The 16102-nt window shown below is 50.3% G+C and overlaps 1 protein-coding gene across 1 annotated transcript in view; it reads right to left on the minus strand.

The window, feature by feature from the left end:
• Positions 1-14522: 14522 nt before the first annotated feature.
• Positions 14523-16102, minus strand: part of LOC111145867 (dynein axonemal assembly factor 5) — a 46446-nt gene continuing 44866 nt past the window's right edge. Inside the window, exon 13 of the mRNA XM_022501145.1 lies at positions 14523-15507. Coding sequence (XP_022356853.1) covers positions 15371-15507 — 137 coding nt within the window. The 3' untranslated portion in view covers positions 14523-15370. The remainder of the gene's footprint in view (positions 15508-16102) is intronic.

Here is a 16102-nt window from a genome sequence, read left to right on the forward strand (position 1 = left end):
TCCAAGCTGTGGTGTCTGTCCATACTTTGATCCTTTATAATGCAAGACTCTTAAAGGGAGAACACCACCACAGTAAGACTAATTAAGCAGGTCAAGACCCGCTTCCTTCTGTCCCAGGACGCTCTGAGCAATCTCACTCCTCTTGTTTCCTCTTCCAACACCCCTTCTCTGAACTTCAGACATCCCTCTCTTCTTTTACGCAGCGGTAAACGCGGCATGTGGTCAAGCGCACAGCTCAGACTGACTTACAACGCTGTTCCTCAAGCCACCGAGACCCGGATTCCTGGTGTCAGTCCATATGATGGCAACTTAGGAGCATTTGTGGGAATCTGCTCACTCTGGTAGGCCAGGCCAGCCATTGATTAATCAGGCTCTTTGCATATGTAAATTTATCATTTTGGTTCCCCACGTCTAAAATGTCCATTTAAAGTTTTTTAAAAGATTTTATTTATTTATTTGACAGAGAACACAAGTACACACAGAGAGAGGGGGGGAAGCAGGCTCCCGCTGAGCAGAGAGCCCAATGCGGGACTTGATCCCAGGACTCCAGGATCATGACCTGAGCCAAAGGCAGATGCTTATCCACTGAGACACCCAGGTGACCCGCATGTGAAAGTTTTTCTTAAAGTTCAAAAGATGTACAAACTCCTTTAATCCCACCACCCAGAAGTAACTTTTGCAAACATTTCAATGCCTATTCTATCACTTTTCTCTGTACGTACTATGTATTTTTATAAAAGTGAATGTTAGGGGGGCACCTGGGTGGCTCAGTGGGCTAGGCCTTTGCCTTCTGCTCAGGTCATGACCTCAGGGTCCTAGGATTGAGTGCCGCATTGGGCTCTCTGCTCAGCGGGGAGCCTGCTTCCCCCTCTCTCTCTGCCTGCATCTGCCTACTTGTGATCTCTGTCAAATAAATAAATAAAATCTTAAAAAAAAAAAAGTGAATGTTAGGGACGCCTGCTTCTCTCTCTGCCTCTCTCCCTGCTTGTGCTCTCTCTCTCAAATATATAAATAAAATCTTAAAAAAGGGGGCGGGCTGGTGCATGTGCTGTTTCATAATTGGCCTTCTCTACAGAGCTAGTTGTGTGGATGTCGTGCCGGAAAGCAGAAATCCTCCCTCTCACCTGAGGCCTCAGGGAGACGACTGGCAGAGACTAGTGAAGTAGGAGAACGGAGGCAGCAGGAGGGGATAGACTTTGAACATTTCTGGCGAAGAGGAAGCGCAGGCAGAGCGGTGGATGGTGGACGGTGGGCAGAGGAGGCTGCATTTCAGCATAGGCACTGGGGGCTGGGGTTGGGCAGAGGGGGGCTTATGCTCCCTGTGGTTCGGGGGAGGGGCCAGCACCGAGGGGATTAACTGAAGCCCTGGGCTGGAACAGCTGCTCCTTCCCCACGCTTGCCACACAGCACCGGCTCAGGAGGTCACAGATCTCGTCTCCCAAAGTGCTTGGGAGCCTTTCTGAGCGGATCTGGTCTTCCCAAGTAACTCCCTCCTCAATCTGGCATCTGGTAAGGTCTCCAGTGCCCTTCCTCAGTCTGGCATCTGGTAAAGTCTCCAGTGGCTCCCTCCTTTCCATACCTCACAAAAAGAGCCCAATGCCCAGTGAGCTCTTGGACATGAAGCTCCTGCCAACTCTTCTACTGAGGCGGGAGGCCTGTCAGGGACACTGAGCTACCTGGCACATCTCGGAACGTTCTGACCACACCCAGTGATAGCAAAGACTCAGAGCAAATGCAACTCCTACGTTTCTCCAGGGAATGTCAGATGATACAACTCCTTTGGAAAGCACATCCGCCATTTAGTATGTACTTAAATACACACCACACCATCTAGCTGGGCCACTCCTAGGGAGCTGCCCAAGCAAGAGCAAAACATGTCCACACAAAGACTTATGCACTTATGTTTACGGAAGCATCATTCAAACGTGGACTGGCAAAGCACAGACACCAGTCAACCAATAAACAGCGTTAACTGTTGTGTTATGTGCGCACAGTGGAATCCATTCAGCAATCAAAATGCAAGCTTGTGCTGCCACATGCAAGAACTGGGATCCCAAACACACTCCGGATCACCACCGTGGTCCAGAAAACACTGCTCCAATCTGCAAATCCCATCACTGGTTGCCCTGAGCCTGTCAAATAAATAAATAAAATCTTAAAAAAAAAAAAAAAAAAGTGAATGTTAGGGACGCCTGCTTCTCTGTCTGCCTCTCCCCATGAGGGTATGGGTTGGGGTGTGCCTGGGAAGGGGCCCAGGAAAACTGTGTTTTGACTGTGGTGAGAACAAGAAAACTGCACAAGAACTGATCAAAATGTACACTTAAAATGCGACCACTTCATTGTACATAAATCCAGTATCAATAAAGTTCACTTAAAGAAAACTAGACTTTTCTATAAAAGATTTTATCTATTTGAGAGAAAGAGTAGAAGTAGGGGGAGGGGCAGAGGGAGGAAGAGAAGCAGGGAACCCAACACAGGGGGTCCTGGGCTTGTGATCTGAGCAGGAGGCAGACACTTAACCCTTTCAGCCACCCAGGTGCCCCAATAGAGACTTCTAAAAAATAAGTGGTCGGGGGCACCTGGGTGACTCAGTGGGTTAGAGCCTCTGCTCAGGTCATGATCTCATGGTCCTGGGATTGAGCCCCGCATTGGGCTCCCTGCTCAGCAGGAGGCCTGCACCACCACCACCCCCCGCCTACCTCTCTGCCTACTTGTGATCAATCTCTCTCTGTCAAATAAATAAAATCTTAAAAAAATATATATAAGTGGTTGAAATAAAAAGGTCAATAGAAAGAAAAGGAGGAAAAAGAGAAGAAAATAGGTGAGAAACGATAGGAGTGAGGGTGATGAGGGAGCAAAAGGCTAGCTAAGGAGGACAAAGCAGAAGCGGGCACCCTACTCACACCCCCCCCCCCCCCCCCCCACCGCCTTGTGACATGTGTGACATTCCTCAGGCACTCCTGGCTGCCCTACAGGAAGAATAAATGGTTAACTAGTAGAGATCACAGTCTTGCAGGACAGGAGTCTCCCTCGGTTTGCAGGACCATCTCCCTCGGTTTACAAATGTCCTAGTGATTTACAACAGCCTAACTTCTAGAAGACTCCCAACTGTCTTCATGTTGGTATCTCATTAGAATAAAAATTTTAAAAACCCCACAACTTGGCTTGACAATACCCAGGCCTCCAGTATCCTGAGTCTTCTTTACCACATGACAGCCCTTCTGAACACCCCCTTTGTCCTCACCTCCCCAACTCCTGAGACTATAAATAGCCACTCCTGGGGACCGAGGGCCAGTAGCTCTTTCTGCCCATGGGTCCTGTCCCTGTGCTTTGATAAACCACTATTCTGCACCAACACATATCAAGAATTCTTTCTTGGTCATCGGCTCTGGATCTTACCTACGTTTTAAAACTTTGGGCGCCTGGGTGGCTCAGTGGGTTAAGTATCTGCCTTTGGCTCAGGTCATGATCCCAGAGTCCTGGGATCAAGTCCCTCATCGGGCTCTCTGCTTGGCAGGAAGCCTGCTTCCTCCTCTCTCTCCCTCTGCCACTTGTGATCTGTCAAATAAATAAATAAAATCTTTAAAAAAAATAAAATGAAACTTCATCAAGGGGGACCAGTTCAACACCATGCACACAGACGTTCTAGAACCAGAGAATGGAGGGAACTAGGAGAAAGGGCCCCTCCTGCACAGAGCAGAGTGAACGAAGAAAAGATCCCATCTAGAAGTGTTCTTGTGAAATTTCAGAATATTAGGGGAAAAGGATTAACAGCATCCAGAAGTAAAACTCATGACTCCTAGAAAGGAAGAATCATCAAACTGTCAACAGCAAGACGCTAACGGAGCTGTGCCGTCACAATTCTAGGGGCAAATTTGGGATCTAGAGGTCTATGTTTGTCTATGAGGGCAAATTAAAGGCCTTTTTGGTACGCAGACACCCATTTCTGAGGACATGCTTGTGATGTACTTCACAGAACAAGGGACACCAAGAACAGGGAAAGCACGGGACCAGTGGGGCAGTCTGGAGGCCTGCAGGGTGATGTCCAAAGTGACGGCTGGGGAGCAGGCCTGAACGGCAGAGGCCGGAGAGTTCTGTGACATACGACTCCAGGGGAAAAGGAGGACATTTGGGGCAAGATTTAGCATGAGGCTGGTCAATGTGAGGATACGGTAAAGGCACACTCTTTTGTCAATGACAAAAAATAAAGGCAATTAGAAACTCAATAAATAAAAGGAAAAGCTGTAAACCTAAGCTGTGGCCCAAATACAAAGCAGACCAAACTGCGGAATTAGCTTGGGCGGTTCATGGAATATTATCATTTTAAGGCCATTGAGCATAGAGCAGGGGGCAAATGCTAGAGAAACAGACTGTTCAATAAATTAAACACATGCAGCCATCAACAGAAAAACCCCTGATGGATTTTTAGCCTTGAGACTCCCATCTATGAACAAAGCATGAAGAAAGCATTTTCTTTTTTTTAAAGATTTTATTTATTTATTTGACAGACAGAGATCACAAGTAGGCAGAGAGGCAGGCAGAGAGAGGAAGCAAAGCAGGCTCCCTGCCGAGCAGAGAGCCGGATGCAGGGCTCAATCCCAGGACCCTGGGATTATGACCTGAGCGGAAGGCAGAGGCTTAACCCACTGAGCCACCCAGGGTGCCCCTGAAGAAAGCATTTTCAATCTGTTCTAATGACAGGCAGCAACCTTGACAATGTGCAAGCCAAAATCTAGGTGACGTGAGCTGGGAGGTGGGTGGAAGCAGGGCAAACGGTCAAGGATGGGTCCCTGTCTTCTGTGGTACGAGAGGGCAGATACTGTCCCATGCTGCTGGACAAGATACAGTGGTTTAAGTTCTAAGTGTTACACAATGCTGCACAGGTAATTGAGAAAAACCCAGCAGGATAATAAAATTGTACTAAATGGAAATGGGAGGGGCGCCTGGGTGGCTCAGGTCATGATCTCAGGGTCCTGGGATCAAGCCCTGCATCGGGCTCTCTGCTCAGCAGGGAGCCTGCTTCCCCCCTCCTCTCTCTCTCTGCCTACTTGTGATCTCTGTCAAATAAATAAATAAATAAATCTTAAAAAAAAAAAAATAGAGATGGGCAATGTGAAGGGGTAGGTGAGAATACCTTCTCTAACCTGACCTGATAGGGCCCCACCCATCTGAGGCTTGCTGTCTGTCCAAGCTCGCCTCCTGCCATCTTCCTCCCGCTCATCTGGCCTCCTTGCTGCTCTCTGATTTGCCAAGCTTGTTCCCGCTCGGGACATTTGTACCAAACAAGCTAGCAGAGGCACGCTGGGCACCAGGGAGTTCATGAAGGGGCACCCGTCCGAGCTTCTCATCAGCTTGCCCTCCTGGGACACAAGCGAGAATATCCCTTGCTCACCTGGTCTAGGAGAGGGATGAATTCACCCTAGCCCACCTGTTTTTGGCAAAAAAGAAAAAAAAGAAAAAAAAAAAGTCACAGAGAGTTCCCAAATGCTTTTTGCCCAGTTTCTCCTAAGGTTAATCAAAGCCAGGTAATTTCTGGTGCAATACTGTCTTGGTCTGTTTGGGCCACTATAAGAAAACAACACAGACTGGGTGCTTAAAAAACAATTTATTTCTTGCAGTTCTGGAGGCTGGAAGTCCAAAACCACGGTATAAGCAGATTTGGTGCCTGGTGAAAGTCCACTTCTGGGTTCACAGACAGCTGTCTTCTCTCAGCTCCTTTCCAAGGGTACTGAAGCCATTCATGAGGGCTCCATTCTCATGATCTAAGCACTTCCCAAAGGCCTCACCTCCAAACACCATCTCACTGGGGATTAGGTTTCAATGTATGAAGTTCCGGGAACACACAAACATTCAGTCCATGGCAAATACTGTCAGCTACACTACAGACTTCACTCAGATTTCATGTTTTTCCACAGTAGTACTGTTCCTAGTCCAAGCCAATCTGCAACCCCACGTTGCATTCAGTTGTCATTCTCCTTAGACACCTCCAATCTAGGACAGTTCCTCAGAATTTCCTTCTCTTGGGAGCTTGGCCCTTTTGAAGAGTACTCAGTTACATTGTACCATGTCCTTGCTTGAATTTCTCTGAAGTTTTCCCATGATCTGATTGAGGGGATGCATTTTTGGCAAGAAAACCACAGGAGTGCTGCTGTATCTTTCTCGATGCATTATGACGTCGGGGGCCAATGCTGTCGTTGTATACCTTAATTACCTGGTTGAGATGTGTTGATCAAGTTTTTCCACTATGAAGTTACTATTTGTCCCTGTTAATAAGTATCTTGGGAGAGAGATTTGAGGCAATAATCGGTCTCAAAACTTTTGCCCACTAGTCTAGCATCTATGAGATCTGGCTTGCAACAATTACTAGGCTGTCATTCGCCTAAAGTTGTTTTTCCAGTTCTCTCATCCTTACTATGGTCTATTAATTGTGGTCTTTCCACAGGAAAGAGCTGTTCCTTCTCCCTCACTTACTTGTTTACACTTTATCGCTATGGATTCGAGGGTATTTCGGTTACCCTGTAAGTTATAACTCAGTAGTATTATTTGCTCTGCAGCTCACACTGTTCCTGCTTTGGCCATTCAGGTTGGCTCCTGAGTCCTTGCCCATCCCACCCTCATTCTGCAAGCCCCTCCTTACTTTCTAGTGATGCAGGATGCGCCAGGTTCATCTTGTATTTTCCTGTCCCCGCCCTGGAACTGGCCACTTGTTTAAGTGGCCCATTTCTAAGTGCTGGTTGATTTGGAGTAGCAGGAGGGTGTGGTGAAAAAGGAAGAAAGGGCACTCCCAGCCTCCTCCTCCCACTCCTGGTCTCAGAGAAGTATACTTCCCACCAGGAAGGATGTGGCTAAGAGCAGGTGGGTGGCTCTTTGTGGACCACACCCCAAAGCTCTGCAGCATCCTGGGTGCTCCCTAGGGGTGGTATGGGGTGCCAGGCTGCATTGGGAGGAGCAGGGCAGGAGACTTGGAGCACCCCGGGGTGAGCGCGGTCTCACTGCCCACGGCAGGGGCAGGGCGGGGACTCGGAGCACCCCAGGGACTCACTGCCCACCGCAGAGGCTGCAAGAGGACTAGCAGGAAGGAGACTCGGAGCACCCCGGGGGAGCGCGGGCTAACTGCCTACCTTAGGGGCTGCACGGGGATGAGCAGGACGGGGACTCGGAGCACCCCGGGGACTCAATGCCCACCCCAGGGGTTGCACGGGGACGAGCAGGACGGGGACTCCTAGCACCCGGGGGAGCGTGGACTCACTGCCCACCGCAGGGGCTGTATCGGGACGAGCAGGACAGGGACTCGGAGCACCCCTGGGGGGCGCGTACTCACTGTGCGGTAGACGAGCGCTCCTCCCCACCTCGGGGCTCCTCCCCCACTAGGAGGGCGGGGGGAGTGAGCGCGGCGAGGATGGCTGGAACCCTAGTGGCCCCAGTACTTGCCGTCAGTCAATCCGACGCTCTCGAGACGGACACGCCGACCTCGCCCAGGTCATTCCGACAGGGGCTGGCGGCCGACTCTCGACCGCAATGCTTCTCCCGCCAGGAAAGAGCCCGGGTTTGGACCACGCGGCTAGGCTGGGGCCGGCGCCGCCACGGGCTGGGCATGCGCAGAAGCGCCAGCGCATTGCCTTCCGGTGGCGGCAGCGTCGGCAACAGAACGGCGACGGAACGGGTCCGGGTCACGTGGCCGCGCCCTCGCCGCGGGGGCGACTGGGAAGTGGCGGCGCTACCCGCCTGGAAGCGCTTAGTCGAGGCCCTACGTGGCTGCGGGGCGCGGGAGCGGGCGGCGTCCGGCGGCGACAGGTGCAGGCGGGGGCTGGCCAGGGTGGCCTGCTTGTGGTCACCAGTTCGCCGCTGCTGCAGGGGCACCTGTCGGGCTTCTGGGAGGCGTCCGGGCGCCGGGAGCGCGGGCGGGCAGCGGGGTTGCTGAGGGTGTGGACACTTGGGGTGCTGGGGGGCCTGGGGCAGCGGGCGCTGGGGGCGCGGGGCTGGGGTGCCCCGAGCTGCACACAGCCCCGGGCGCTTGGGCGTGGCCTGGCTGCTAGGTGTTGAGCGGGGTGTGGGCGTCTGCACCGAGGCCGGGCAGGGCGCGGGGCTCTAGGGCTGGGGTCTGAGGCACCCACTTCGCGCAGTTGTGGGAAGGCAGGATGTTATCCCGGAGTCTTACACTCCCGCGTTAGCAATGCCTAGCGGTGGTTTTGGTATGGCCTGTCATCAAGGGCTTCGTGTCGTTTCTGAACCATCAGCTTTACTTCGTGGATAAGGGGAGCAAGGACAGACTCAGGCACTTTGATGAGAGGTGTTAGTTGCTGAAGAGGCCATTCCTCTGAGAGCAAGGCCCCTTCTGGAGGATAAACAGACTTCCCACCAGGGTAATTTCCAGCAGGTTGTTCACCTGTAAGCGGCAACACTGATGTGTGTACGTTAAAACCAGAATACCTCCTGCACGGACAGAGAGCCCAAAACAGTTGATCATGAGGATTAAAATCTCAATAGAAATGCCTGTCGTTCTGAGACTCTGAAACAGAGCCAGTGTCCCCAACACCAAACCCCATGAGTTCCCCTTCCTTAATTTAAAAGGCCATTGTTGGTCCCCTAGTTCATACTTGCCAACTCAACTGCCTCTCTTTGCTCTCAGTTGTAGCCAAAACTGTAAACTCTCACTCTGAAGGACAGAAATACAAAGAAGGTAACAAAGTCCTAGAGGAAGAAAACACCTAGACTTCTACAAGATCCTTCTGTCTAGGGTTACACTTGTCTGCCAGCAACAGGTGCCATTCTCTTCAGATTACACTTTCCAAGACCAGAAAACCCCACCCAGATGCCTAAGAACAAATCAGCGAGTACCATTGTCCTTGGCACAGGGTCCAGGTCTCAGTGTCCGAGCCGGCTCCTGAAACCATCGTTTGCTTATAGAAAGAGTCACAGGAGAGGGGCTCAGACCCCTGGGGACAAGGCCAAGGACATGCTTAGGTCAAAGGCAGGGCAGGCCATGGACTCAGTGGCAGCCTCCCCCTGAGATCCCAGTTGTCGTCCTCAACAGCACTGCCCATGGCCTCTGAAAAGGATTTTAAACTTCTGAATGACTCAATGTCAGGAAAATAAGCTATCCATAGCCTGCCATCCCAAGTAACATCCAGTAATTGTTTCTCTTATGTCTTCTATCACATGGGCAATGACTGCATGTCTGAATGATGTATTTGGAGAGTCCTGGAACACCGGGAAAAGTCCGGAGGGAAGATTTATCTTTACAGAAAACTTAATTTTCCAAGCTGGTTGTAAGGCAACTGGCAGTGGAAGAGTGGGTCTTTGTAAGGGGACACCCCATTTTGTGCTCTGGGTTGGAGGAGAGGCAGCGTCTGAAAGCATTTAGTCTTAGCCTCTGCCTTCCAAGCTCAATCCATGATTGTTTTGAAGTTTCCACACTTTCAATTATGAAAAAGCTCACGCAAAATTCACACATACACAAGTAGAGAAGAGGGACGAACAGCCCAGCCTCTGTGGATCTGCTTTGCCTGTTCTAGAATCTTACACTCATTTTCACGGAAACCCTGGCTTCCTTAACACAGCCCGACGGCTGGGAGAGCCACCCCGTGGCGTGCGTCCGAGTCTGCTCCTCTCGTCTGGGCGCACTGTTCAGTGCAGTGGACAGCGTGCAGATCCACTCGTAACTATTGATGGACATTTGGGGCTGGAGGACAGCTGCTATGAACACTTGGGTGCAAGTGCCCACATTTTCATTTCTCAACAAAACAACCTCTTGATAAACGTCCAGAATATCCTTGCCTGGAACAGGGCCCTGTTCTCTACAGAGGAAACAGGTGTGCTGGCCTCAGAGCTAAAAACATCACCAGTGTCCGCGGGTTTCTGATTGAGGAGTCTCAGCAGAGTTGTGTTTTTGAATAAGAAATACATGCGCAAGAAAGTAAATTCAAAGGCACCAAAAAGCATAGACTGAAGTCCTACTCCAGTCCCTGTCATGCAGGTTCCCCCCACATCCCAGAGGCAACCACCTGCTTCTTCTGTACCCTTCCAGAAATGCTGTATCTGCATGAGAGCAGCTCAGCAGCTACTACCTCTTTCCTCCTTTTATTTCTGGTTCATCCTAGACAGCGCTGTGCTCCTTGTTTATGATTACTAATGCTTTTTTTTTTAAGATTTTATTTATTTATTTGACAGACAGAGATCACAAGTAGGCAGAGAGGCAGGCAGAGAGAGAGAGAGAAGGGGAAGCAGGCTCCCCGCTGCCCAGAGAGCCCGATGTGGGGCTCGATCCCAGGACCCTGGGATCATGACCTGAGTTGAAGGCAGAGGTTTTTACCCACTGAGCCACCCAGGCGCCCCGATTACTAATGCTTTTTAAAGATCATCCTATACTGTCCCATAGGGGGCTGTCTCTGGTTACTAAAAGGTAGGGGTTTTATTTTCAACCAGTTTACCCTAGAGAGATCTCCTAGTTTCATTCAAATCACAGGAGATTTTTTCTTTTTCTTTCTTAAGATTTTATTTATTTATTTGACAGAAAGAGACAGTGAGAGAGGGAACACAAGCAGGAACCCGCTGAGCAGGGAGCCTGATGCGGGACTCTGTCCCAGCACCCTGAGATCATGACCTGAGCCGAAAGCAGACGCCCAGTGATGGAGCCACCAGATGCTCTGAAAGGAGATTTCCAAAGGAAGTAAATCTTGCCTTTGAACCATGGTGTAGGTACAGCGAGTAAAGGAATCATCTTTATGAAAATAACTTTTTGAGTTTAAAATTTAGGAAGTGAAACTTTGGTGTAAGTGAATAATTTAGATATAACACCAGAAGCATAATAAGATACTGATAAATTCCTTTGAAACTAGAAACTTCTGTTCTTTGAGACTTTGTTAAAGAATGAAAACAGAAGGGGCGCCTGGGTGGCTCAGTGGGTTAAGCCGCTGCCTTCGGCTCAGGTCATGATCCCAGGTCCTGGGTTTGAGCCCCGCGTCGGGCTTTCTGCTCGGCGGGGAGCCTGCTTCCTCCTCTCTCTCTGCCTGCCTCTCTGCCTGCTTGTGATTTCTCTCTGTCAAATAAATAAATAAAATCTTTAAAAAAAAAAAAAAAAGAATGAAAACAGAAGTGCCCAGCTGGCTTAGTCGACAGAGCGTGCAGCTCCTGATCTCAGGGCTGTGATCTTTTTTCTTTTTTAAAGATTTTATTTATTTATTTGACAGACAGAGATCACAAGTAGGCAGAGAGGCAGGCAGAGAGAGAAGGGAAAGCAAGCTCCCTGCTGAGCAGAGAGCCCGATGCAGGGCTTGATCCCAGGAACCTGAGATCATGACCAGAGCCGAAGGCAGAGGCTTTAACCCACTGAGCCACCCTGGTGCCCCTCTCAGGGCTGTGATCTTAAGCCCCATGTTCGGTGCAAAGATTACCTAAAAATGAAATCTTAAAAAGTGAGAAACAAGCTCCATGACAAGAGTAAGTGTCTGCAAATCATCGATGGTAAAGCACTTGTGCCCAGAGTATGGGAACGACTCACATTCAACAGAAAGCCTGATTTTTAAAAAATGGGCAAGAGGAGGGCGTGTGGGTGGCTCGGTCGAGCGACTGACTCTTGGTTTTGACTCGGGTCACGATCTCAGGGTCATGAGGTCCAGTCCCACGCGTGGCTCTGCGCTCAGTGCAGAGTCTGCTTGGGATTCTCTCTTTCTCACTCCGCCTCTGCCCCTCCCCTTGCTTGCATGCGTGCGTGGGCTCTGTCTCTAAAAATAAATAGATTTTTTTTTAAATGGGCAAAAGATTTTAAGATAGTTCGCCAATGAAGAACTACAGATGGCCAATAAGCCCATGAAAAATTACTCAACACCATGAGACATGAAGGAAATGCAAACTAAAACCATACTGAGACATCAGCCCATACCTGTCACAATGGCTGAAACGGAAAAGGCTGATGTATCAGATGTTGGCAGAGATGAGAGGAACCGGGACTGTCCGACGGTGCTGGTGGGAAGATAAAGGGGTACCGCCACCCTGGAAAACAGCTTACAGTCTCTTAAAAACTTAAATGGCATCCAGTGCAATTGCCCGTCCCCTCCCAGATGCTTCCCCGGGGTGAGGATGGGGGGGTCAGAGTGAAAGCTAAGTCCTAACAGAGACTTGGGCGCCAGCCTGGGGAGGAGCTTCTCTGCAGGAGCCGGGAGCTAGGAGCCAGCCTGCACTGAGGTTGCGGTGTGGTCAGCCAGTGGGGTACTGCCCAGCAATGGCGAGGATCAAGCAACCACCCACGGGCGCTACGGTGTGGACACAGCTCGAAATAATGGTGCCTCACCAAAGAAGGGCAAAACGCTGAAGGGTGAAGATGTGCTGCGTCAGTCCAGAACACGCAGGGCACACTGTGTGGCAATTGGACCAGAACAGAGTCGTCTGGGGTGGGGCGGGGTGCAGGAGAGGGCAGGGAGAACTTTCGGGGTGGTGGGAGGTTCATGGGTGCACGTGGGTCAGGACTCGTCAAACTGCCCGCTTTAAGTGTGTGCAGTGAACTGTAGGGCAAGCATCCTTCCACCGAGCAGTTGAAAACAGCAGTCCCTCGATCCGTCAGGGGCCACAAACATATCAAATACACAGGCCATTCCGCCCTGAGGAGCCCCCAGACAGCGGAAGCATGCCCACGCGGGTCACAGAGCCCACAGCAGTTCTATTCACAATGGCCTCACCCAAAGTGCCCATCAGTGGGTGAACGGAAAATAGAGTTGAGACCTCAAAGCCTAAAAGGATGTTCTGGTCCTTCGGAGAGAGGGGTTGCTGACCCCAGAACTCCGCACAAATAAATAAATCCCCTCAAAAACTCTGTGCCAGGGCACCTGGGTGGCTCAGTGGGTTGAGCCAGGTCGTGATCTCAGGGTCCTGGGATCAAGCCTCGCATTGGGCTCTCTGCTCCGCAGGGAGCCTGCTTACTCCTCTCTCTCTAGCTGCTTCTCTGCCTACTTGTGATTTCTCTCTGTCAAATAAATAAATAAAATCTTAAAAAAAAAAACCAGAAAAAAGCTCTGTGGTATGAGAAAAAAGCCAGACTCTGAAGACTGCAGAGATGATTCCATGTACATGAAGCATCTAGAACAGACGCCAGGTTGGAGACAGAGCAGCTCAGTGGTTGCTGGGCTGGGAACGCAGGCAGGGGTCAGCTGCACTCGGGCTCGGTGATGCTCTCCGGGTGACACAGGTGTCCAAAGACAGCTCTGAAGATTTTTTGACTCCCACCCAACTGCATACCCAGTGGGGGTGACTGTCACAGTGCCTAAGTATGTCTCGGTAATGCTGCCAACCCTCAGGGGCTACATCCCACACGTCCCTGTTTTTTCGCACCTGTGCCGGAAGGTTAACGTACCACAGACAGCTGCTGGTTTAACTGAGCAGCGTGGACGACTTTCAAAAAATATTTTTTTTATATTTTATTTTTATTTGAGCAGGAGAGGGAGAGAGAACATGAGCCAGGAGGAGGGAAAGAAGGTGAAAAAGGCCTCCCTCTGAGTAGGGAGCCCCACATGGGATTCGACCCCAGGACCCTGGGATCATGACCTGAGCCGAAGGCAGATGCTTCACTCACCAAGCCACCCAGACACCCCAAGAATTTAAAAAGCTTACGAAGAAGGACATGTTGGTTTTCAGGTGTTTAGCTAACTTTTGTGAGCTGAGGTTGTGTGTCTTTCTCTGAACACACCCACCTGTAGACGCCATGCCGGGTGGCACTGACCTCTGCAATGCTCGGAATGCTTCCTCTCAGAGACGTCCAGAAGCTGGAATGCCATGCCCATCTTTCTCTGGCAGCCGGCCGCCGATGCCAGCGTCCAACCATGCCTGCCTTGTGCCTGTGACCTCCAGCCAAGGTCTCGGCCACTTCCGTTTGGCTCCTGTGATACTTCATGGCCGATCCAAGATGGAACATTGGGCTCTTGCTGAACATGAAAGTGTGTGGGGCTCCCCAGTTTAGGGGATCAATCCCCTGGAGGGCTGGCCACTGGGCCCACCACAGATCTGGGCTGAGACCCCATAATCTGCATTCCTTGCAGATTTCCAGGTGACGCTGAGGAAGGAAACAGCAGAGCACATAGAGGGCAATCAGGGAACTGGTGGGTGACGTCCCCGAGGGGACCCTAGGCCTCCACACCTGCCGTCACTCACAGAACGGGCTCACACCCCATCACATCTCCGGAGGCTTTCCGTGGTGGGAAAGCAGCTGGCACTGCAGGCTGGGGGTGCACCGCCTTGAGGTGTGGGGGCAGTAACCGAAGTCTGTGGTGCACATTCGGGTCCCACCTTTTGTCCAGGCCTACTGACCCCCACCAAACAGCCAGGCTTTCCCACGGACGCCCTCCTGATGGGGGGTTTGCAGCCCCTGCCACCTGGTGTCCACAGAGGGCACTGCACTGAGTAGTGGAGGAGCCCGTCCCGCGGCCTGCAATTCCTGAGGCCGGCATCACTGACAGGTTAAATCTAAGGAAAAATGAGCAACTCTAAAAATGTCAATTAACTACCAAACACATTAAGACAGGTGTACAAGGTAATTATAATAAATATTTTTAATGACATTTTCAAACACTTAAGCATAAATGTTAATATCTGGTTGTTAGAAAATACACACAATATTTACTCCCCTGTGTTAACATAAATATTTGGCTTTTGGAAATAATATCCATTTAAAATGAAATTTTTTTTTAGGCACTTGGGTGTAGAAAGTGCTAGAGAATAAAACCCAATTATACTTTACTCCTACTTATAAGAGAGCAACCAAAATTATATCTGGTTAAGTATTCTATTTTCAACACTGTTTGCATTACTGACAGGAGAAAAAAACATGACCGAATGTATCCATATAACATTTTGAGTTCCAGAATATTTTAAACAGGAAAAATTTGATTGATAAAAATTTCAAGTTCCTTTTAGTCTGTTCACTGTGATACTGTTTTAGTAAACACAACCCAAGGAAAGAATAATTTTTTAATAACCTTTGCTTAAAGAAATAGTCTTGGTGGGGTGGGGTTAGGTTAGAGATCCTAACTCAAGAGCATAGCAAGTGCATGAAGCTTGGAAACAAACAGGCTGATCAGGTTGCCGGTGTGAGCAGATGCCAGTGAGGTTTAATTTCAAATAACCTATAGATTTTTGCGAGAGTGGTCAAAGAACTGTATAAATAACACAGTGAACATTATTTCCAAAACTCTTGGGCTGGAGCTCCATCTCAGGAGAACCCTGGGCACATTTCTTAGGGAATACATTCTTGCTCTTGGAGTCCTGCCCGTGAACGTCTCAGGCTATCAACTAGCAGGTGTCTCGTCGTGAGGTTTGAAGGTCGCACCCTCCTGTGGTGGGAAGGACAGGAGCTGGGTCTGGCTCCGTGGTCTGGGCTCCGCGCTCACTGGGCCAGCGGCAGGGCCTGCAGGTAACTCAGAAGCTGCTGGCAGTGGGCAGGGGAGCGGTGCTTCTCGACGACAGCCTCCGTCTCTCTCACCAGGAGCTCAGGGAACAGAATGCTGCCTGCTTTGAGGACCTCTGTAAAACAGGAACACACCCTCAAAACGCCAGGAATCAATAGTAAACCATTGCTGCTTATGGGAATAAGCTTCACAGCCCAGTTAAAACAGCCAGGAACAGAGCAGACTGCAACGCGAGGCAAGTTATCCAGGACTGAGTGGCTGCACGTGACCCAGTGAGGAAGGGTCTGTTCTCTGAGAAGACATGAGGATCTCTAATACGGACATGCCTGATAACAGAGCACCAAACTAAGCGAGGCCAAATGGACAGGGTTGCAAGGAGAAGCAGGTGAATCCACACTGGCTAGACTTCCACACCCGCTATCCCAGTGGACAGACCCACAGGTGGAAGGTCAGCGAGGACACGACCGACCTCTGTAGCACCATCTGCCAGGAGCCATGACAAGAGTTTGCAGATGCGTCCATCCAACAGTAGCCGAACACACACTCTTCTCCGGCCCCCAGGCCCACTCACCAAGCGGGCCACATTCTGGGCCATGAAAAACACCGTGACAAATTTAAAAAATAGAAGTCCTACAATGTCTGCTCTCAGACCATAATGGAGTTAAACCAGAAATCAACAAGAGATCAACTGGAAAATCCCACATACTTGG

Source organism: Enhydra lutris, unplaced genomic scaffold, assembly GCF_002288905.1.
Source record: "Enhydra lutris kenyoni isolate GAN:26980312 unplaced genomic scaffold, ASM228890v2 scaffoldscaffold13, whole genome shotgun sequence".
Taxonomy (NCBI): Eukaryota; Metazoa; Chordata; class Mammalia; order Carnivora; family Mustelidae; genus Enhydra; species Enhydra lutris.